The sequence below is a fragment of the Malania oleifera genome, chromosome 5, assembly GCF_029873635.1.
Source record: "Malania oleifera isolate guangnan ecotype guangnan chromosome 5, ASM2987363v1, whole genome shotgun sequence".
In the NCBI taxonomy this organism is placed as follows: domain Eukaryota; kingdom Viridiplantae; phylum Streptophyta; class Magnoliopsida; order Santalales; family Ximeniaceae; genus Malania; species Malania oleifera.
In genome coordinates this window covers 63,031,159-63,055,963 of record NC_080421.1, presented here as the reverse complement: position 1 = coordinate 63,055,963, position 24,805 = coordinate 63,031,159, and the positions used below count along the sequence as shown (strand labels likewise).

General features: G+C 36.1%; 1 protein-coding gene across 1 annotated transcript in view; it reads right to left on the bottom strand.

Moving 5' to 3' along the window:
* Nucleotides 1-24,805, bottom strand: part of LOC131155747 (uncharacterized) — a 136,370-nt gene that overhangs the window by 57,000 nt on the left and 54,565 nt on the right. Inside the window, exon 6 of the mRNA XM_058109127.1 lies at nt 5,855-5,984. Within this exon, the coding sequence (XP_057965110.1) occupies nt 5,855-5,984 (130 nt within the window). The remainder of the gene's footprint in view (nt 1-5,854; nt 5,985-24,805) is intronic.

Here is a 24,805-nt window from a genome sequence, read left to right as displayed (position 1 = left end):
TCCAAGAAGTTGAGTTAGTAGTCGTACCTTGCAGGCCTAAGGCCATAAAAGCAGACACAATCATCAGTTGGACCATTGCTGGTGTGAGAACAGATGAGTCAAAGCTTAAAGTGGGTGGCGTAGAAAAAGAAGAGGAGGAAAACAGCAGCCTGAAAAGCTTGGAATTCGTGATTTTGAGGCCGCACTCGACAGTCTTTGATGATATGGCCTTCTTTCTTGTAGTAGTTACAAACTTTCTTAAGACAGTTAGGAGCAATAAGACCAAACTCCTTGCAACTAAAACACTGCAACTTGTTCCTCCCTCTCCCTTGTGCTGCATATGTTACATTCACAGCCTTAAAAAATACCTTCTCAAAATTCATACCCATCTAAGTGGATAACCGTTGTTCTTCACGCAATAAATCTCCCAAACAAATATCCAAATAAGGAACCGGATTACGGTTCAATAAACTAGCTAGAACAAGCTCAAATTCAGGTCGAAGTTTCATCAAAAATTGATCGCATTGACTCTAAGCATGAACCACTTGAAGAGCCGCAAGTGCCGTAGGGGGAACCTTAGCACTAACAATAGTAGATACTCGCTCCAAAGATTAATAAAACCAAAATAAAATAGTTCAATAGGTAAATTACCTTGGCTGTAATTACTAATTTCCAACTCCAATTGGAACTTCCAAGCACTATGATCTTGGTGGTAAATACGGTGGAGATAATCCCACACAGCTTGAGTCGTAGTAAAAAAGTGAAGATTGGTCACAAGGTGAGACCCAATCGTCCCCAAAAGCCAAGAGATCACCTTAGCATCCTTGACCTCCCATTATGCAAATTCCTTTCCATCAATGGGAACTTGAGTAGAACTATCAATATAATTTGATAATTCATTCCCTTTCAAGAACATTTTAAATTGGAATTCCCACGTAGAGAAATTCCTTCTAGTAAATCGGACAATAGTCTTTTCAATAGACATGATGAAAGGCACTAAAAAAAAATAAGCCCAAGTAGTCAACCAAATAAACGGAAAGCCTAACTCAAATCAGGTCCAAATCCAAATAATAAGAGGTCCACAGACACAACCAGGTTACAAAAGCCCACTGAAATATATATATATATATATATATAATAAAAATAAAAATAAAACCAGATCAAACATGAAAGCCCCAGATCAAACACGGAAGCCTAACTCAAAATACCTGCCCTATGTGAAAAATGACACAGCAGAGGAAGAAACACAGCACCTTCGTCAATCACACCAGGAGTCGTCGCAGCTGCTGACCACCACAGAAACTGCCAACAGCCACAAAGATGCGCAGCCACCACGAGAAAAAACACCGAGATGAGTAGCCCGCAACGAATGACGGCGTGCGCAACTGAAAAAAAAAATTCCTGCAGACCCAAACAAAACTCAAAACCACCAAAGTGGACACAACAGAGAAGGCCAACAACCACGAAAAGCAAGAAATAACTTGCTGAAACCGAGGAAAAAAAAAAAACAGCAATGAGAATCGCACCTAGTGATTAAGACCAAAACGATGGAATCAGAAGAGGAGCTCTGATACGTGTTAATTTTGGTCTGAATGCCCTTGCCATCAGGTTTGCTTTCATTATATAGAAGATATTTACATAGTTGTTGCCTAATTTTCAGCACTTAAATGGTGCCAGATTTTCAGCATTATTTACAGCCTAATTGCCTGAATTTTTCCATTAACAAGTTTGGCCAATAACCATTCCATCCTAAGCAAATAATTCAATATATATTGCAAGCCAACATAGCATACGAGTAATCAAGGTCTTAAATTCTGATTTCGACTCAAATTTCGAAGAAGTCTGGAAATTTTGATTTCGATGTCTATTTTGATTTCAGTTTGAAAAAAAGATGGAAATTGGTAGTAAAGCATGGAATTCTTCTATGAAACTTTAAAAATGATAAATAAACATAATAATGCCAATGTAAAACTTGTCAGATCACTATGATATGAATCCTTAGCAATTGCATAAATTGGCGAAAAAGGATTAATGTAGCCAACCCCACCTAGTGGGACTTAAGGCTTGTTTTGTTGTTTTGTCGTTGTTGGTTTATGTTGTGCTGAGCTGCAATAGTTGTAATATAATGTGTATTGAACGTATTCATAACGATTAATATAAATGAAATTCATAAATCAATTAAATATTATTTATTATACAAACAAAGATAATTTCGACTTGAATGGTTAAATAAAATGTTGTAAGTTTTATTTATCATATAATTTCAAACTCCCTTGTATTAATTTTTTATTTTAATAAAAAATAAATAAATAAGATATAGTAAGAGAGAAATTTCACTTTGCATCCAAATCTCACATTTGAATTCTAAGGAAATTTCATTCTATAGTTCAAATTTCAATCAATTTCTCCAAAATTTAGAGATTTGGATTAAATTATGGACGATATGTTGATATTTCAATGATAATTATGGATAGGGAAATCAACTTCCACTTCGATTTCAAGGGTGATCAAAAGTAGAAGTTTTGACATTTGCATGGAAATTTAAGATCATGCAAGCAATCAACCCAAACTAAGCCTACTCCCTCAAAAACTGCATACCACTTAAGCAGTGTAGCTCATTCTTGTACATGTACCACAACCTAAAATGCACTATGCTCTAGGTAACTATGATCTAGATACTTCTATAGCCAAAAAACTATTTCAATAGCCCTAAATCTTTGGTCTAAAATTTAGTTTAGGGAAAATGCTTATGTGTTGGATACCTTGATCATCACCACCACCAACCATAATACCATCCACAGACACAACAAGCAAAATCCTACAAGTAGTATGACACTAAAATACAAAGTGATCTACCATGCCCGTTGAAGACCAAACTCAAGTACTACGACAATGAATCAACCAAACCATGATCTAGGAGACTACTTTAGACCATACAAGGATTTCTTGGGCCAACACACTAATTTTGACACCCCCCCCCCCCTTGTCCAACAAACCTAGGTGGGTGCTCCATATAAACCTCGTAAAATCACCATGTAGGAAGGCATTCTTAACATCTAATTGATGCAGAGGCCAATTACACTAAGTTGCTAAGAAGATGACCAAATGAACCAAGGCACGTTTGGTGACCAGGTATACACTAGAGTGTATCCCTTAGCAACAAGCGGGCCTTCAAACAAGCCATCCTGATTGAACTTCAGGGTATACACCACCCTATGATTGGAGAGGTCTTGAATTTGGGTTTGTATTGGATTTGGATAAGGTGTAATATTAAATTATATTGAAATTTATCCAAAGCCACCCAAATCCAAATATAAGGTTCGAAATCCATGCTCCCAAACGCAATATCAAAGACAACCAAAACTTATTGAGAAGAAGTTCCAACTCCCAAGGATCATTATCCAATAATGCATGTATTTCTTCAACCATCGCAGTCCACCTAGAATGTGATAGGGCTTCAGAAATAGAATTATGAAGAGCAATAGAAGAAAAAACACAATTATAAGGGTGATAAGGAATCACAGAAAACAAAGTTAACGATTGGATGTTGCATACAAGTGCGTTTACTTTTTTGGACAGCAATGGGAAGATCAACATCTTGGGAAATAGCATCATCAAGCAAGGAGACTAGAGGTGTTGAAGTAGAAGCCAGAGGAGGCTCTTCTCCCTTGAGTCATTGTCATGTGTACATTAGCAAATTAGGATGATCTAAGCAATGAGAAGGTTCAATGAAGATGCAATAGGAAAGCAAGAGATAATTTTTATTTTATAGAAAAAAAAATTCAATAGATAAAGAAATAATATACAATCAGGGGAGAAGACATCTCAATGAAATCAGGAATCCTTAAGAAAACTAAAACAAGAAAAAACATAAAAAGAAAAAGAGAACGAAAGAAAATCAACACGCCCTAAGAAGAGACATCCAATTGCGTTGAACATCTGAAATACACATCCCCTTGAAATTTCCATTGCCCACACACCATTATGAAGTCATAAAAAGAACCTTTTCCCACACCAACCAATATGGTAACCTCTTCCCTGAAAATATACACAAGTTACATTCCTTCCACAAGCCCCAAAACACTGCAAATAAAGCACAATTGCATAATGCAACTCCTTCCTTCTTCCTCCCGAACCCCACCAAAGATATTTCCAAGAACTCCTCCACTATTAACAACCCAACTTTCTTCAAAGTAATTGAATAACTTGTTCCAAACCTTCCATGCAAAATTGCAATGCAAGAAAAATGTGAAACGGATTAAGGATTTGGAATAGTAGGCAGACTCATGGTCCACAGAAGGGCTTTTTGAAGGCAACATAAGACCTAAAGTTCTATTTTCTCCTTTTTTAAGCACAAAACTCACATATACAAGGAATGGAAAGTAATTCTATAAAAGTAAGAGCAGTAAAAAAGAAAGAAATGTTTGTTTTGGGGATTTTAAACTAGTTAGGTTTGTCAGGATATAATAAGTCCAAAATCATGTGAATCATTAGATTCAAATATATTTGATAGATTCAGCAATGATTCGGCTGTTTTTAGATTCGCTAGTATTTTCAAATCGATTTGGTGTGGAATTGATACAAATCGAATTGTGAATCATAATATTTTAACAACTACGATGTGGATAGTGGTGGCAAAACCAATAACCCAAGGACTAATGGAAGAGATACCTAATGACATACAGACTATAGGATTACCTTTCTGAGAAAAAGATGCAAGGTGATTAATGCTTGTTGGGATGTCTGACTCTGCAGGAATCTTGAATACTCCTCCTCTTTGACAGTATGGTACACTGTTTACCAATGGCCAAGCAAGTGACTCAGTCACCAGGGGAGCAAATCATGAACATACCTTTGAGATTTGTGGACTTCATCCCAACACACACAACCTTGACCATGGGAGCAAATCACAAACACAAGAACAAGATACTTTTTGGATTTGTGGAGTCTATCCCAACACACACAACCTTTGACAACTGGATCAAACCACAACCACACAATGAACAAGACAAACTGAACAAATGATAAACAAAGCAAATACTGTGGTTTCAGCCTCAATGAATGCAGTAAATATCAACGAACAGCCTCCAGCAGTACCATACAATAATTCCCAGAGTGCCCCACACATGAGTAACTAAAAGGTGATATCTTTGGACAAAAATCCATCACAAGAGATTCATAAATATGGTTTATAAAGAGATTCAAACAACATAGGATCAATTCAGCCAAAAAACACAGTTGTACGAAGCATCATGGGCTGGCACATGGGGTTGCCACTGTCGACCTTCAACCAGTGCACGAGGGCAGCTCTAGCAATAGGATTTCAAGTGCAGGCAGATTGGCAATGTCTGCGGGTGGTTATAGTGTTGGTTTTGCAAGATCTATATTGGTTTTGTGTTCCTCAACTGACAGTGTCATCCAGGGAATTTCCAGAGACTGCTGTGTCTTCTGGCAGCTGCTGGCTGGTTTTCAGGTCTACAATGGTGCTAGTAATTCTCCTACAATGGCAGACATGCACCAAATTAGAGTTTAAGGCTTCAGTTTAAAGGCAGCTGTGGCACCTAGGGTTCAGGTTTGAGGACCATACTCTAATACCATGCTAGGAATATGTGTAAATTGGAAGGCCTAATCATAATGATAGGTCTCTCCCTCTATTTATAATATATATCAAGTGCATAACAATGATCCTATTACTGTTAGTAACTCAAGCACTAACTCACACTTAAAAACTCAACTAACACAGTAGCGATACTAACAACAAAAGTAATCAGTAAGAGCTACAGATTAGGATGCCAATGCATGTAAGATAAATAAAAAGGAAAAAGTCATTATCTACAAGCATGCACAAACACATGCATGTATGTAAATCATATACCTGGAGTACTGACTGAGAGAGAAGAACTGAAATGGATGTTTTCAACATTTTCCAAATATTGTTGCCACTATATTTCCTTGTAGCAGGCCTCCATATGTCACTAAGTGATATCCTTGGTAAGAAAATTGGGCTGCATGAACGATTTTGGTCATTTTTTATATCACATCACCCAACAAAATCACAGCATGTAACAATGACCAAAAATTCATGTAACATGGTGACGAAATTCAACTCCAATTGAAGTTTTATGGTTTAGGAGAGCACTCAGCACTCCACAGTAAAATGGAAACAGTGCAACAGGCATGCCACAGCAAAGGCTAAATAATACCTAATGGAATAAAGATTCTCAAATTTGGTTTGTGCACGAAAAAACATGTAAAACAACAACATATGAATTCACAATTTTAACACCAAAAGTTTTTATATACAAATTTTTAAAAATAATTTTTAGTAAATTTAAAATTTTTTATCAATCAACATACTGTTGGCATTTCTAGGTTTCATCCCGTTTTTGATAATGACAAACCAAGGCATCTAATTGTGCTATTAAGCGTGTACACAGGTATTAAGGTATTAAGCACAATAACAAATGCAAATTGGAACGAAATGAAGCATACAAGACAATGATTTTTGGCTATGAACATGAAGCATATTAAGACCAAGCTTGAGGACTATGAAGATATTTATGGAGCTCATGAAGTCCAAGCTTGAAGAATTTAAAGAATTTATTTCATGTATTTAGCAAACAGGACCTATGTAAGTACACTTTCATTGATTATATGAAGAAGCTCATACGTGACCTTAGTTGGACCCTAGGTACTCTATGTTTCATTGAAAATCATTTTATAAATGTGCAACAATTATTTCAAAGTGTTAAAATCATTTTTGTAATAAAAAATCTCAAAACAAGATTTTCCAAGTCCCCTTCATTTTTCTGCCGCCACATTGATGTGCAATTTTCTCTATAAAAAACTTTCCATTTTAAAAATTGTTCAACACAAATGTTGTGAGAAATTTTTTTAGTTTTTCTTCTGATACCAAGATCGCCATATTTGGAGTTCTCTAGCAAAAGTTATGTCCCAAATACTGAAGGGTGTTCGCGAGTGAAATTGCCCAGAAATCTAGGCGACCGAAAATCGCGGGATAAGCGCTGTAACAGCCATAAAACGGCTAGTTTTCAAAATAATCATTTATTTTCAAAGCCCAATGGTCATGAGGATCTGAGCAACCAGAAATCGCAGGATAAGCACTGTAGCAGCCATAAAACGGCTACTTTTAAAAACAATCATTTTATTTTCAAAGCCCAATGGTCATAAAAAGGCTAGTAGAAGATCTTGCCTATAAATACAAGGCTTCGAACTTGATTTAAAAGAATCTCATGCCACTCTTGAAAAAAAGGAGGATTTGAAAATCTCTAGCTTGGAAAGAAAAATCGAAGAGTATACTAGAATAATCTCGAAATTTACAAGTCAAAAAGATAACTCCAATAAATCCTTAGGAGCTAAATGAAATAACCTTTTTCAAAAAGGATTTTAGTTCATCCTATAAATAATTTTTATACCTCATCAAGTAAAAATAGGGATTATAAGTCAAATCTTTTACATACATACAAAACTTGCTTATATTGTGAAAAGAAAAGGGCACATTCGTTACACTTGCCCATTTTGAGGTGCTAAAGGCAAAGAAAGAAAGATGGTATGGGTTGTCAAGAAAACAAACCCCTTAGGACCCAAGGAAGAATGGGAACCAAAAAGAATTACATAATTTTTAGAATAGTTCTTCCTTAGATGTTAGGTTTAGATATTAAAATAAAAGGGGATAGTGATGACTAAGTGATTGGGTAGTGGATAGATGTCAAACCATAGTATACACATTTACTATATTGAGGACTTAAGAGAATTAAGCCAATATGAGAAATTCAAATGATTAAATAGTTAATGTAAGCCTCTGCATGCTGGTTGGATAGGTATAGGAAAGCTTCTGCATGCTGGATGCAGACAAATGAGTGAATATTGTCAGTATTGAATACTTATAGCTTCTGCATGCTGGATGCAGACTATTTTTTTGATGGATTATATTGCATGCTGGATAGTTAATGCTGGTTACTGCATAGTTATTGCATGCTGATTGGGTATAGCCTTGCTGGCTATTGCATGCTGGTTGGAATGTCATATGCAGGTGATTATATGCTGAATGATAATAATGTGAGAATATGCAATTGATTGTATGCTGACATGATAATGATATAATGGGAATTGCATGCTGATTAGTTGATGATCAATAGCATGTTGCATGCTGGTTGGATGATATATGAGTGGATATCGTCATAATGGGAACTGCATGTTGAATAGTCGATATTAGGTTGTTGCATGCTGGTTGAGTGTTATTATGAAGGATGCTGAATGCTGGATGAATAAATCAAATTCATCCTCGACAGAAACTGTATATACACAAGCATGAGAACATACAAGGGAGCATGAGCTCCATCCTAGGAGAAAATGTTTTAAAATTAACTTTCTTGTAATACATATGCATGCCATTCATCATGTCTTGATTGTTGAGCCTTTTCTGAAAATCATGCACATCATATCTACTTTCTATGGATAAAGGATTAGATGTGGCTTGATTTTAAGAATTCATGGACACCATATATGACTCAATATTAAGTTTTCTAATTTGATTATGATCCATATAGTTGCTTATTCTGGTTGAAGTGTAAAAATGACTTGATCTATGTTAAGTTTAAATGCTTACCAGGAAAATGAATTCATTTTATCTAACCTAGCCTTAATGTCAAAAGGAGGAGATTTTTGAAGTATAAAGCTAGCATAGTTCCAAGCACCTTTTGATGATGTCAAAAGGGGGAAATTTTAGAACAAAATGGGAATTTTATGGCAAGAAAAGAAATTAGAACAAAAATAGAAATCTTATCAGTTAATAATATCAAAAGAAGGAAAATTCTAGCCGAAAGATGGAAAATTAAAAGTTTAAATATACAAGAAATATTTTCTAAAGTCATACTGTAATTTTTGAAGATATCATGCTTAAATGACACCTTTTGCTGATGTCAAAAGGGGAGAATTATGAGCAAAATGATTATATGATTAAATTTGGGAAGAACTATGAGCAAAACACTTTTGGCTTCTAAATCAAAAGGAGGAGAATTATGAGTATAAGGTTAAATTTTTCATAGTTAAATTTTTGGGAGAATTATGAGCAAAATACATTTTGGAAAGCTAATGAAAATTGAGCTTAAACGAGTATAACTTGAGGAATTCTAAGTCTTAATCTCAATATGTCTAACATGCTTTACATTGCCTATTATTATGTTTATGCATATTGTGAGGGGGAGCTTTGTCAAGGCTACCTCATTTCGCTCCTTGTTTGTCATCATCAAAAAGGGAGAGATTGTTGGCTTTTTAAGGTTTCATCCCGTTTTGATAATGACAAACCAAGGCATCTAATTGTGCTATTAAGTGTGTACACAGGTATTAAGGTATTAAGCACAATAACAAATGCAAATTGGAAAGCCATGAAGCGTACAAGACAATGATATTTGGCTATGAACATGGAGTGTATTAAGACCAAGCTTGAAGACTATGAAGATATTTATGGAGCTCATGAAGTCCAAGCTTGAAGAATTTAAAGAATTTATTTCATGTATTTTGCAATAGGACCTATGTAAGTACACTTTCATTGATTATATGAAGAAGCTCATAGGTGACCTTAGTTGGACCCTAGGCACTCTATATTTCATTGAAAATCATTTTATAAAGGCGCAAAAATTACTTCAAAGTGTTAAAAACATTTTTGGAATGAAAAACCCCAAAACAAGATTTCCCAAATCCCCTTCATTTTTCTGCCACCGCATTGATGTGCAATTTTCTCGAGTTTTTTCCCGTTTTATTATTATTTTAAAATAAAATATTAAATAATACTCTATTTGGGAAGAAATTTCTCAATCTAATGCTTACGTAATCTTGCAGGTTGGGCTGCGAGATTTAAACAAATCTCGCAAGTTGGGACTGCGAGATTTGCATGGACACTTCTTCACGTTCCCTGCACATGCTCCGTTGAGGCCGATATATTGAATGGCTGATACACAGTTAGTTCTCTCCAAAAGCAATAATGAGAGAAGATCCCTTACCTGACTGCGTCTCTTCTCTCCTTCTTAGTATACAATGAATGATATATGGATGTGTCGGGGCAATGATGAAGAACACGGGCTGGGCTAGATTCCTGAAACAGCTACAAGTAGGAAGCAGTATGATGTGGGGTTTCTACTTTTTTTTTTGTATTATTGAAAACATCATGTTAGCCATTAATTTTTTTTTCTCCAACCTCCACCACCATCAAGGAAACTACATAATATATATATATAAAGAAAGAATTTGTATGAAAAGTCAACAAAAAGAAAGGTATGATCATTTTATCATTTTTTGGGGATAAAGAATCAAGTAATTAGTCAATTAAGTATATATTTTACATGTATGCTTGCTAGCTCTAGCAGCATTTTAATTTCTAAGATTAGTGATCCAATGAAAGTTAATATATCTATCAATTAGTTTAGGCATACATACATACATACATACATACATATATATATATATATATATATGTATATATGTATATATGTATATCTGTTTTGTTGGTATATTATAAAATAGCAGAAGTAGAGAAACATATGCAAACTTAAATTAACTCTAGCTAGCTCTAATGATTTATAATTACAAAAAACACATATGTATACAGTTTCATCTATTTCTTATATTTCTTACATGTTTTCATTTTTATTTTGGTTTTTTATCCCATTTATTTTTCATGAATACATGGAGTAGGAGGCTAGATGTTTGAATGCTTGGTGTATTTTTTTAAAAAAAATTTTTTAAATAAAATCTTTTATTCAAATGGATCTTTAAGTCTACTTGGTGGCACGGAGAGATCAGTAAATTATACTATATCTTAGATAAAAAATTCAATTCTTTTTGTTGGTTAAATATAAAGTAAAGTATGATTAATTGGGCAATATCAATCATGTTAACTTCTACAACTCAATACCTAGTTGTAAAAAATAATTTTTTTTTTTTTCATTTTAAACTTTTTCTATGACTATAAAATGTCACTTGTTTTCATAAATTTTTAAAATTTGTGTAAAAAAATGAAAGTATGTTTTATTATCCTTCAGATTTTTTTAAAAAATAATTTTTTTAATCAAATCATAATTTTAAAATGAGAAAATAATATTTATAGTTGCTACTGCATTAAACTGCGCCTAATATCACTCCTGTTTTTGTGGGTGCAAACCCTTTGTTCCCTTCTGCTCCTTCTTCCACCTTACTCCCTCGCACATACCTTTCTTTTTGTTTTGACTTTTCATACAAATTCTTTCTTTATATATATATATATTATGTAGTTTCCTTGATGGGGGTGGAGGTTGGAGAAAAGAAAATTAATGGCTGACATGATGTTTTCAATAAAAAAAAAAAAAGTAGAAACCCCACATCATGTTGCTTCCTACTTCTAGCTGTTTCAGGAATCTAGCCCAGTCCCCATTCATTGATGGCCACACATCTATACATTATTTGTACACTGAGAGGGAGAGAACAGACGCAGCCACGCAGGGGATCTCCTCTTTTGGAGAGAACTGTGCATCAGCCATTCAACACAAGTGTTCATGCAAATCTCACAGGACCAACCTGTGAGATTTGTTTAAATCTCGTAGTCCCAACTTGCGAGATTTGTTTAAATCTCGCAGCCCCAACCTGCGAGATTACGTAAGCATTAGATTAGGAAATTTTTTCCCAAATAGAGTATTATTTAATATTTTATTTTAAAATAATAATAAAATGAGAAAAAACTCCAATTTTCTCTATCAAAAACTTCCCATCTTAAAAAATGTTCAACACAAAAGTTGTGGAAAATTTTCTTAACTTTATTTTGATACCAAGATCGCCCTATTTGGAGTTCTCTAGCAAAAGTTATGCCCTAAATATTGAAGGGTGTTCGCGGGTGAAATTGCCCAGAAATCTGGTCGACCGAAAATCGCGGGATAAGCGCCGTAACGGCCATAAAACGGCTAGTTTTCAAAATAATCATTTATTTTCAAAGCCCAAGGGTCATAAAACAGTTAATAGACCATCTTGTCTATAAATACAAGGCTTTTAACTTGTTTTTGTAAGAGAAGGAAAGGGATATATATCTATTATACACATTCAAAGTTTTTTATCCTTACTTGAAAAATATTTTCAAGCACTATGCAAATTTCTTGTTTATCTTTCAAGTGCTCACCTTCTAAATACTCCTTGAACTTCATTCATAATCTTTTGAGTGTATTAGTGTGGTATTCTTATTGTACTTATTCGCTCAATTAAGGAGCACTCATTGTACACTTTTGATTCTTCATTCTACAATGATGGTTCGGGTGTGAATCATGTCAAGCAAGGGTATATTGCTTGAAGAGGCATCTCCGCCTAGTCAAGGAGGGAGTGTAAAGGCATTTCTGCCTAGTTGAGGAGGAGTTGTAAAGGCATCTCCGCCTGGTTAAGGAGGAATTGTAAAGGCGTCTCCGCCTTAAAGGTGTGAATAGTGAAATCCTCAAGTGGTTTTCTTGAGGCAAGGACATAGGTAGGGATTGCCAAACCTTGTAAAAATATGAGTTTTTATTCTCTCTTCCCTAATCTCTTTAAATTAAGCACACTTATATTTGTTCATACTTATAGTGAATAGTAGCACTTATATTTGTTCATACTTATAGTGAATAGTAGTTTGATCATGTGCTAAAATTGTGAGTATAATTGTTAAAGTACTTGCATAAATTTTTTAATACCCAATTCACCTCCCCTCTTAGGACTACACCATTTCTAACGCATACAACATATACCATAAGTATTGGTTATCATCATGGTTTTAGTTCCTACAAATGATAAAAGACCCAGTTCTGTTTCTCTGCTTCATTGAGTATTAAATTTTAGCTTAAACAAAATCACAAATGTGACAAAATATAGCATTTGGAATAAAGAGTAAGTACTAGGGAGTGTTGTTACTCTAAAGCGGGCATTTGGTTCATGGAATGAGAGTATTGTGTTAAAGCTTGATATACAGTGTTGGCTCACAACCTAACAAGCTTAAGCTTTTAGGTAAAGTGATAATTGAATATTCTTTTAGAGTTGGTTACCAGGAGATCCCAGGCTCTAGTCTTGTTGTCTACATTTATTGTGTGGTGTTTAAAAATTATTCTATTCCTTGTAATGGGTGTTATCTAGCATGTGTATATCTATTCACGTGCTGTCAAGCCGCACATAGGGGAGTGTTAAAGCTTGACATATATTAATGGCCCACAACCTAATAGCTTTAGCTTTTAGGTAAAGTGGTAATCTAAGATACTAGTAATGTAATAGTCCTACAATGTGATAATATACCCATGTTTGGTTCACAAAAGAAATTCAACATTCCATTCATCTCACATTACCAATTATATCATCTAATTATATTTCAAGGAAAATATTATTACCATTTAAGAGGTGGTACTGTAACTTTACTAATTTAAGATAATGTGTATCCTTGGTAAAAAAAACTTGCAATGGAGAACGCTCTGAGTCTCGACTCTACTGTCAATAAGTATCTAGGCAAGGATGGGGTAGGTGGCCAGTTGGCGGAGCAATTGGTCGAGCATTATGGAAGAATTGGCTTCCAACAGCCGGATAGCTGGGTGCGATTTCAAAGACTTGGGCTCAACATCTCCAGCACATTCATTGGAGATCAATTGATCACAATCTCGATTTTTCAGGCAATTTTGGAAGCGGCAATTTCAAATTTTAATCATGGGAAGCACAACCGGTGAAGATCCCTCATAATCAACAATTATCTTGTTTGTTGACCTGGCAGTGAAGATCAAGATCTCGAAAAATTGATTGCCTCAGGAGCTCATTGAGGCTGGTCGTTTTAGCGTAGAAGTTCATCAGGTCGCAGTTTATTGTTGGCAAGACAACAAAGCTGAGCTTCATAGGACATGGGTGGCCTGAGAGTAAGGAAGATCATGCTCTTCTCTAAAAATTGCAGCTGGAATTTTATTTTATTTTTTCCATTAAATGAACAATACATTCCAATGAATTTGATTATTAGCGAACCAAACACAACAATGATGTATGGACGGCAATATGATTACTGAAATTCAATATTCCAAAAGTTTCATGTTTTACTCAAATGTTAAATTCTATGAAGCACAGAACTTCTAAATTAAATGTAGTTTTAAAATAAGATAACTTCGAAAACTATATGACAACTGGGTTAGATTAACTAAATGCACCGCATGGGGCTTTTTGTTGGTTTCTTCATTTTGGATGGTTTGGCACATCTTTGTGGGTCTGTTGTCCACACATGTTGGGTTAAGAGATGATTTTTTTTTTTTTCCAAGCTGTTTCCTGCCAAATTTAAATTCATAGGCTTCTAAAGTATTCAAATGCTAAATCTATAAATACCCACACACACACACACACACACACATACATACATGTGTGAATGTATATATATTCATGGTCCTTTAAAATCACCAAATTAATGAATTTCTAAAATTCATGTTTAATTTATATGTCTTCAACAGTGTGTACTATTTTGATAAAGTCGAATCTATGAATTAATAGTGTGGGATGGCAGCCGAAGCGAATACTGCCCTTCAACTGCGTTCGTCTCCAACCTGCCTTAACCCTTTACCATTTTTCAGCTTCAAGGAAAGTGCATTGTGGAGGGCTTGCTGTCGAGTTTGTTTCTGACTTAAACTTTTGCTTTGCAAAAAGAAAATTTAAAAAAAAAAAAAAAAGAGTTGAAGGGAAGTCGATGAAGATTTAGATAGAAGAAGATTTTCTTTTTACTGCCATGTCATTTTCAGTTAAAATAGATAGGAAGCTATTCTCTTTTGAGTGGGTTCCTGTGTTGTGACACTTAGAATACTGGAGCAATTTGAGAACTAGTATATCATTGCTTATTGCTTGATAATGAAGTTAAATGAATCCAAAAACAACTCTCTGAACTTTGGGGTTTGGAAACAAAAGTCAAATTTTCCTTGGGGAAAAAAGACCCATTGTGGTCCGCCACTTCCCCAGACCCCGCATATGCGGGAGCCTTGTGCACTGGGCTGCCCTTTTTATTTTTCCTCCTAAAAATGAGTTGTCCAGGAGGATCTTTGATCATACCATTTCTGTCAAACAAATTTGGGTGTTTGATCACAATTGAGAAACTGCTGTATTCACAGGAAACGTTTTCTTTGAGGATTCCAGAGGGTAGGAGGCCTCAGGTCGGTGGATTTTCTGCCATTCGCTCAAAGGAGACAAAGTCATAATACAACAAAATACTCAGAAAAAAATGGGACAGAAAAGCGAGAGGGAAAGAGCTTTGTGTGTAATGGGCTCCCCAATGAGCCTCATCATGCAGAGATGGCGAAGAATGGAGCTGCTGTGGATCGGAGATGGGGTAATTCTGGCAAAACCAGTCAGAAAACTCAGCTAGGTAAGTCATTGAAATTTGAAAAGAGTAAATTTGGGAGAGAGAGATTTTCAGGCACTACCTAGGCCCAAATCTACAGGACCTAAATATGGATCGAAATTAATTGAAATCAAAATAAGATGTATATCACACATTTTGCGCCCAGAGGACTTACTCTGAAACCAGTATTTCCAATAGGGCCAAGAGAGTTTAAATGGGCTGGCTCAGCGGGCTTAGTTTGGGTGGAAAAAGAAAATTCCAGTACAAGTAAAAACCCAGAATCACATGAGGGGCTTTGCTTGACTGGTGGGGGCCTGGAAGTACTGCATTCAGGGGGGATGAAGATAGATGGTTTGCCAAAGGTGCTAGAGAATTCAAATAGGGAGTTGGAGATGCTAGAGATTTCAAAGAGGGAGGAAGAATCTGTGAAGATGGCTCTGTGCAACTTTTCAACCATTGTGGAAGAATAACTGACAGAACTGAAAGATAAGAAAAGTAAATCCATTACTAGTCCCTCGTTTTGATGAGGAAGCTTTTGCTGATGAAAATCATATAGATAATTCCTTTTGCAGCTAGTCATAACTCCATTCTGAGTCTGATGCTAAATCTGGGCTTGCTATTTCTAATACTTGCAATGAGTTATTTAATTTTGGCAAAGGTATCTTATCAACATGGTTGACTGTATTTAAAAAAATTACCGTTTTTACCAGTGAGGATTAGATCCTATAAGAAGGACTTTAACCCTTGACCCATTGGGAGATGAGAGGAACAGTCAGGACCCACAAGAGCTTCTAGTTAGAAAGGGGTGCTCTGTTAATCCTTTAGGCCAGGCTGTTAAGGTTATTGCTTCCCCTAGACCTATGAAAGAAAAAAGAGAATGGGGCAAAAAGAATTGCAAAAATTAGCTTCTAACATAAACTATGGAGGGGGGAAGGGTAAACTTTAGATTCAAAGGCTGGGTTTGGTTAGCATCCATGGGTACCTAGGGGGTTATTGTGATCATTTGTAACACCAGGTTTGCTAGCAAATTAGATGTTATTGAGATACAAGGACCCAATTCTTCTTAATTATTCTCCAACAAGGATATTGCCAAGGTCTTGCTTCTTGTCCTACATCAAATCTCCCCTGGTTAGAAAAAATCCGGCCTCAAATTTTGAAATGTTGGAGGTGTTGTGTCAGGCACCCCACTTATGCCAAACACTAATATAACAACTATTGCTATTGAATATATAACAAAACTAAAGTAATGCAAAAACTAATAATAAAAGACAGCAATAACGAACAACACAAGAATTTACGAGGTTCGGTACAGAATTACCTACGTCCTCGAGCACCGACAATCAATCCACTACTTCCAGAAAATTACGACTTGGGCAAATTTCAAATTACCAATAGTAATTAGAAATACCCTAGAGTACAAATACTATTTGTAACTCTTCAAATGGGAGGTGTGATTACAAATGGTGAGGGAAGCTCCTTATATAGATTCAAACTAAAAGTTTTAAAAAAACTTTCCACCAATGTGGGACAAAAAAAAACAACAAATCTCCACCTTGACGATAAATTCAACAAATTTTTCAATCACAAACATTTTCTAGAGTTCCACATCATTAGTGCCTTCCAAAAGTATTCAGACTTGCAAAATATTGATTAAGTCCAAACAATGTTTGAACTTGATTGTTGTCACAATCTTGGTCAACATATCTGCGGAATCCTCAGCTGTAGCAATCTTCTGAAGAAGTATTTTGCCTTCATCAATTATGTCCCGCATAAAGTGATATCGAAAGTTGATGTGCTTCGTTCGTGCATGGTAGACTTGGTTCTTTGCCAAATGAATAGCACTCTGGCTATCACAGAACACAATAATATGCTTCTGAACAACTCTCAAATTTCCATGTAAACCCTGCAACCAAATAGCTTCCTTAACAGCCTCTGAAACTATCATGTACTCTGCTTTGTCGCCGACAAAGCAGTAGTAGACTGTAAGGTAGACCTCCAACTCACTAGACCATTAGCAAATGTAAATACATATCCAATAGTTGATCGACGTTTGTCATATCACCTACAAAATCAAAATCCACATATCCAACAACACGTTAATCAATAGTATTATTTTCCTCAAATACTATACCAACATCAATAGTATTCATAATGTATCATAAAATTCATTTCAAATCTTGCCAATGTCTTTTACCTAGATCATGCATATACCTGCTCACCATACTAATAGCTTGCGAAATATCAGATCTTGTACAAACCATTGCATACATCAGACTACCAACTGCACTTGCATAAGGAACTTGTGACATATACTTACATTCCTCATCTAAATTATGAGATAAAAATGCACTAAGTTTGAAGTGAGGAGCAAGCGGAGTGTTAGTTGGTTTTAACTGCTCAGACATGCCAAAACTTTGTACTGCCTTCTTCAAATACTGTTTCTAAGCCAAACTAACTCTTCTTCTCATTCTGTCTCTGCATATCTCCATGTCAAGTATCTTCTTTGCTTCACCAAGATCCTTCATCTCGAACTCTTGATTTAATTGACTTTTCAGTTTGTTGATTTCTTCCCTATTCTTTGAAGCTATCAACATATCATCAACATACAAGAGTAAATATATAAAAGATCCATTTTGTAATCTATGAAAATAAACACAATGATCATTTTTATTTCTAATGTACTTATGACCAATCGTAAACTAATGAAATCATTTGTACCACTGTCTTGGAGACTGTTTTAAACCATACAACGATTTTCCCAATCTACATACCCAATTTTCTTTTTCAACAACCTTAAATCCATATGGTTAAATCATATAGATTTCCTCTTCCAAATCACCATGTTATAATGCAGTTTTTACATCGAGCTAAACTAGTTCAAGATCAAATTGTGCTACCAAAGCCAACAAAATTCGAATGAAAGAATGTTTAACAACCGAATAAAATACCTCATTATAATCGATACCTTCCTTCTATGCCTAACCCTTAGCTACCAATCTACCTTTGAAGCGAACATTATTTGCATCTGCCAAATCCTTCTTTCTTTACATAAACCCATTTGGAACTAATTGCTTTCTTACCTTTAGCCAGCTGGGCTAGCTCCCAAGTCTAATTCTTATGAAGAGACTGCATTTCTTCATTCATCGCTTTTTTCCATTTGTCTGATTCAGAGTTCCTCACAGCTTCTTTGAAAGTGCAAGGAATATCATCATCTACAACTGGAAATGCATAGGCCACCACGTCAACACACCAAGCAGGTTTTCGAATTTCTTTTCTTGGCTTTTGAGAAACAATTGATTCTTGTTGTTGTGAAGATTCTCAGATTGAAATCTCCTCTTCTTGTACATTGTTCCCCACTGTAACTGGAGAGTTACATCATGTAGCCTCATTTCTCACTAGCCTTCCCAAAATTGACTCAACCTCCACCTGTTGTTGAGTATCACTGGTCTTTTCTTTAATTGGTGACTCCTTGCATATTGTTTTCTTTATCATCGCAAGTTCATCAAAAATCACATCTCTTCTTAGAATCATTTTTTTCGTTTCTAGACACCAACGACAGTATCCTTCGACTCCTGCACTAATCGCCAAGAATATTGCTTTCTTGGCTTTAGGATCTAACTTAGATTCTTTAACATGATAATAAGCAACAATACCAAATACATGTAAAGAATCATAATCATTAGTAGGTTCTCCAAACCATAACTCATAGGGTGTTTTTCCCCCAATAGCAGATGATGGCAGACAATTTATTAGATGACACGAATATCTAACAGCCTCAGCCCAAAACCTTTTGTCCAACCCAGCATTAAACAACATACATCGAACTTTCTCCAGTAAAGTTTGATTCATGCGCTCTACCACCCCATTCTATTGTAGTGTATTTTTAACTGTAAAGTATCGAGCAAAACCTTTATCTTGACATACCTTCACAAACCAATCACTCGTGTATTCACCACCATTATCTGATCTGAGCTGTTTGATCTTTCTGCCTGAGTTTCAACCAATTTTTTCCACTTAAGGAAAATATCACACACATCATTTTTATTCTTCATAACATACAACCAAAATCTTCTAGAAAAATTATCAACATAAGTGATAAAATAATGCATACCACCCAATGAAGCATTTTTGGTAGGCCCCCATACATCTGTGAGGATGTAGTCTAAAACACCTTCAGTCTGGTGAGTTGCAATGCCAAATTTCACTCTTGCCTATTTTCCCATAATACAATGTTCACAAAATTCAATCTTACATATCTTTGCACCCTTCAACGAACCTTGCTAAACCAATTGTTGCAAAGATTTTTCACCAGCATATGTCAATCGCATATGCCATAATGTAGTTGTATCTGAACCTACATCTTTCTCAGAAACAACAACTGCAGAGCCAAAAGTACTGCCTTGAAAATAATACAAGTTATTTTTCTAGTACCTTTCATCACCACGAGCGCGCCTAATTTAACCTTTAAGGTTCCATCTTTCAAAGTAATAGTGAACCCTTTAGATTCTAAGGCACCCAATGAGATCAGATTTTTCTTTAGGCTTGGAACATTTCTTACATCAGTCAAAGCAAGGTCCTAAATTTTGATTTTGACTCAAATTTCGAAGCTCCAAAAGTACGGAAATTTCGACGAAAATTTCGATTTCATTGTCAATTTCGATTCGATTTGAAAAAATAACGGAAACTAGTAGTATAGCATGGAATTCTTTGTGAAACTTTAGAAATGGTTAACAAACATAAAAATATAAGTTATAAGACTAATATATTACAAATTAAATACATCTAATGTTTTGTATGAGGTGGAAAAGTTGTAAATCAAACATGTTTGTAAGATAATGTACATTAAACATATTAAGTTAATGCAAATGAAATTCATAAATCATTTAAATATTAATTATTATACAAATATTGATAATTTAGACATGAATGGTTAAATAAAATTTTACTATAAGTTTATTTTTTCATATAATTTCAAAAGCACTTGTCATAACCTTTTCTTTCAATAAAATAAATTAAAAGAGAAATTTCACTTCACTCTTGAGGTTTCGATAAATTTCGTCCAATTTCACTAAAATTTCAAGGTTTCGATAAATTTCGAATGATTCGTTGAGATTTCGACGGAAATTATGCAAGACGGAAATTGACTGCCATTTCGATTTCGAAGGTGACGGAAATCGGAAATTTCGACAGTTTCGTGGAAATTTAAGACCATGAGTCAAAGTTTTAACAGTTCCCTTTTGACATTTCAACTGTATTGAACCTATTCCAATAGTTTTACAAGTATTATCATTTCCCATAAAAACAACCCCACCATCTAACTTCTCAAAATTAAAAAATCATTCCCTATTGGGACACATGTGATAGTAACAACCAAAATCCACTCACCACAGTAATGTGTCGAAGATGTTCTAACAAGAGAAAAATCTGACCCACTTCCATCACACTTGACTATATAGGCAATAGAATGTGTTTTGCCCTTATTCTTTGGCAGCAAATTAGGGCAATCTTTCTTCCAATGTCCTTTCTCATGACAAAAGGCGCATTCATCTTTACCAGGTCTCCCTCGAAATTTATTCCTTCTTCTCGGTTTACGATTCTGAGAACGTCCCCTTATTGTCAATGCTTTTGCTACTGTTTCCTTATGGACCTTTGAAAGAAGAAACGATTGAAAAATATTTTCTTCATTATTTTGTTCATATGTACAATCCAATATATAATACAATTACCTATTCTAAACAAGGAAACAATTTCCTACTGAATAATATCAAATCCCCCATAATTACCCACTTTCCTAATTTATTTACAAAGATATTCGGAATTGAGATTTTAACACTCCCCCTCCAGATGGATCATAAATGTTAATCATCTCCAACTTGCTAACAAGATCATCAAAGCTCTGTCGTCCCAACCCTTTAGTGAGAATATCTGCAATTTGTTCCTTCATTGCTACATAAGTCATACATATAATTCCTTCTTCAATTTTTTCTTTGATGAAGTGTCTGTCTACCTCCACATGTTCAGTCCTGTCATGTTGAACTGGATTAAGAAAGATGCTAATAGATGCCTTATTGTCACTGTAGAGTTTGATAGGAAGGTTCACCGGTACCCGTAATTCCTCCAATAGTTTTCGTAACCACAATCCTTCACAAATCCCTTGAGCGACTGCCCTGAATTCAGCTTTAGCACTACTACGAGCCACCACATTCTGTTTTTTGCTTTTCCAAGTCACGAGATTTCCCCACACGAATGTACAATATCCTGTGGTGGACCTTCTATCTTCCACTAATCCTGCCCAATCTGCATCTGTAAAGATCTCTACTTCCTTGCTTTCACATTTCTTAAAGAAGAGTCCTCTTCCTAGGGATCCCTTGAGATATCTAAGGATCTTGTATACAGCATCGAAGTGAACTTCCTTTGGCGAATGCATGTGTTGACTTACTACACTGACTGCAAATGCAATATCTGGTCTAGTATGTGATAGGTAGATCAGCTTGCCAACCCATCTTTGATACCTCTCCTTTTCTACTGGTTTTCCACAATCTTCAACCCTCTTTACTGTTTCTATCAGGGTTTTGCTGGGTTTGCATCCTAGCATGCCAGTTTCAACTAGGAGATCGGTGACATACTTTCGCTGAGAAACACTAATTCCCTTTTTCGTTCTTGCCACTTCCATGCCCAAAAAATACCGCATTTGTCCCAAGTCATTAACTTCAAATTCAGTAACTAGAACCTTCTTCAATCTCTCCATTTCTACAGTATCATCCCCAATAAGGATTATATCATCAACATACACTATTAGAATTGTTCTCTTACCTCCTTCAGACTGTTGGAAGAATAGTGTACGGTCTGATTGCCCTTGTCAATACCCTTGATTCTTTAGTACCTTTGCGAATCTGTCGAACCACGCTCTAGGAGATTGTTTGAGGCCATATAACGATTTCTTTAGTTTACACACTCTGTTTTCTTCACCTGTTCTACTGAATCTTGGTAGTATAGTCATATAAACTTCCTCTTCTAATTCTCCATTTAAGAAAGCATTTTTAATATCAAGTTGTTGTAGTGGCCAATCTAAATTGGCTGCCAGGGACAAGAGAACTCAAATTGTATTTAAGTTTGCCACTGGTACAAATGTCTTAGTATAGTCAATGTTGTAGGTCTGTGTAAAGCCTTTTGCAACAAGTTTGGCTTTATATCTTTCAACTGTCCCGTCAGATTTATATTTCACTGTGAAGACCCATTTACAACCCACTGGCTTCTTCCCTTTCGGTAGATCTGTCAACTTCCAAGTTCCATTTTTTTCTAGGGCTCGCATTTCTTCCATGACTGCCTCTTTCCATTCCGGTATTTCTAGAGCTTCCTGAATGTTTCTTGGCATTTTCATCCTGTCAAGATTAGAGACAAACGCACGATATCCTGTAGACAAGCTTTTATAAGACATGTATTTCAACCAAGGGTATTGAGTACATGACCTAGTTTGTTTTCTGATTGCAATAGGTAAATTGATATCATCAGGTGCAGAATCATCAGAAGAATACTCAATTACCAGATCAGGATAAGGTAAGGGCTCATGGTTATTCGGAGCCATCACCGGTTCCAACACTCCTGGTGCCTCAGGTATGAGATTCTCTCTCTCCTTTGTTTTCGGCTTTCTTGAGTAAACCAGTATGTCTGCGTTGTTTTGCTCTCCTGCATCTCCCCCTGAGGGTAAGTGTTCAGTTGTGTTTGGCAAGTCAAAAAGTAATGCAATGGAAGACTCAATAGATGGGTCATGGAATGGAGTAACCGCAGATTTAGTAGTAAAAATATCAAAGAACCGATCTTCACTCCATTTCCCCTCCTGAAGAGAGGGCTTTGGGAAATAAGGAGTGGTTTCAAAGAAAGTGACGTCAAGACTAAGGAACAGTCGTTTTGAGACCGGGTCAAAGCATTTGTAGCCTTTTTGGGTAGGTGAATAACCAAGGAAGACACATTTAATGGCACGAGGATCCAATTTATCACGATGGTGTGTATGGACATGAACAAAAGCAGTACAACCAAAAATTTTCAGTGGGAGACTGGAAGGGAGTCGAGAGGTAGGAAAGTGTTCCTAAAATTTCTGAAGAGGGGTGACAAATGAGAGTGCTCGACTTAGCATTCGATTAATGAGATGTGTGGCTATTAAGATGGCATTGCCCCAAAAATAATGTTTCATGTGGGTAGTAAACATTAATGCCCGGGCTACTTCAAGTATATGTCTATTTTTTCATTCAGCAACCCCATTTTGTTGAGGGGTACCCACGATTTTTTTGGTATTGTCTCGGTTTCCAATCTGCCGGTTTTCCATGAATCTCCCAACAGGTAATTTTTGAATGACCTGTTTTTCGGCAATGTTCGCACCATATTTTTACTCTTTGCGGTCGTTGACTAGGTCCCCCTGGACCTTTTAATACAAGAGCTGAGGCATCCGGCCCAGCGTGTCCAGTGAGCCCATCTAATTTTTGGGCAGATACAGGTACAGGAAGGTCCAGCCCAGCGAATTCATTTTGAGGCCGCAACATCACCCGCCTCCTGTTCTCTTCCCTCCTGACTTGGGCTCAACTTCTCAGGTTGAAGGGAGAGATCGCCGGCCAAGGATCCGTCCCCTCACGTCGTCGAGCTCTCGATTCAGGCCGGCAAGAAACTCGAAGACCCTCTCGTTTTCAAGCCTCCTTCGGTATTGCGTGCTGTCGCCGGAGCACTCCCACTCCTCGTCGATGCTCAGATTGAGCTATTGCCAGAGATGAGTCATCTCCATGAAATACGCGGTAACACCTCTCTCACCTTGCCTCATCTGCCACAATCGGGTCTTGATGTCGAAGATTTGTGAGTAGCTTTCTACATCGAAGTACGTCTCACGTACGGCTTCCCAGACTTCCTTCGCCGTCGGCAAGAACAAGTAAATTTTTCCGATTGATGGTTGCATCGAGTTGACAAGCCAAGCCGTGACCATGGAGTTTTCGGACCTCCATCTTTGCAAGGCTATAGCGTCGGAAGGGTCTAGTTTCCTCGGCTCACCGGTAAGATAACCAAGCTTCCCTTTTCCCTCAATCACCAGTTTCATGGACTGAGCCCATTCACGAAAATTTTTTCCGTTCAGTTTTTCCAATGAGAGTGGAAAGACTGTGTTATCCAGTCCATTCGTAACCCCACCGGACGTAGCCTCTGAGTCACTGGTGATGTTTGCAGAGGAGGTAGAGCCTCTGCTGTTAGCCATCATTTAGCTAGGTTTAAGAAACCCTAGCACTGATACCATGAAAGAAGAAACGATTGAAAAATATTTTCTTCATTATTTTGTTCATATGTACAATCCAATATATAATACAATTACCTATTCTAAACAAGGAAACAATTTCCTACTGAATAATATCAAATCCCCCATAATTGCCCACTTTCCTAATTTATTTACAAAGATATTCGAGATTGAGATTTTAACAACCCTCTAATCCTTTAATCTGC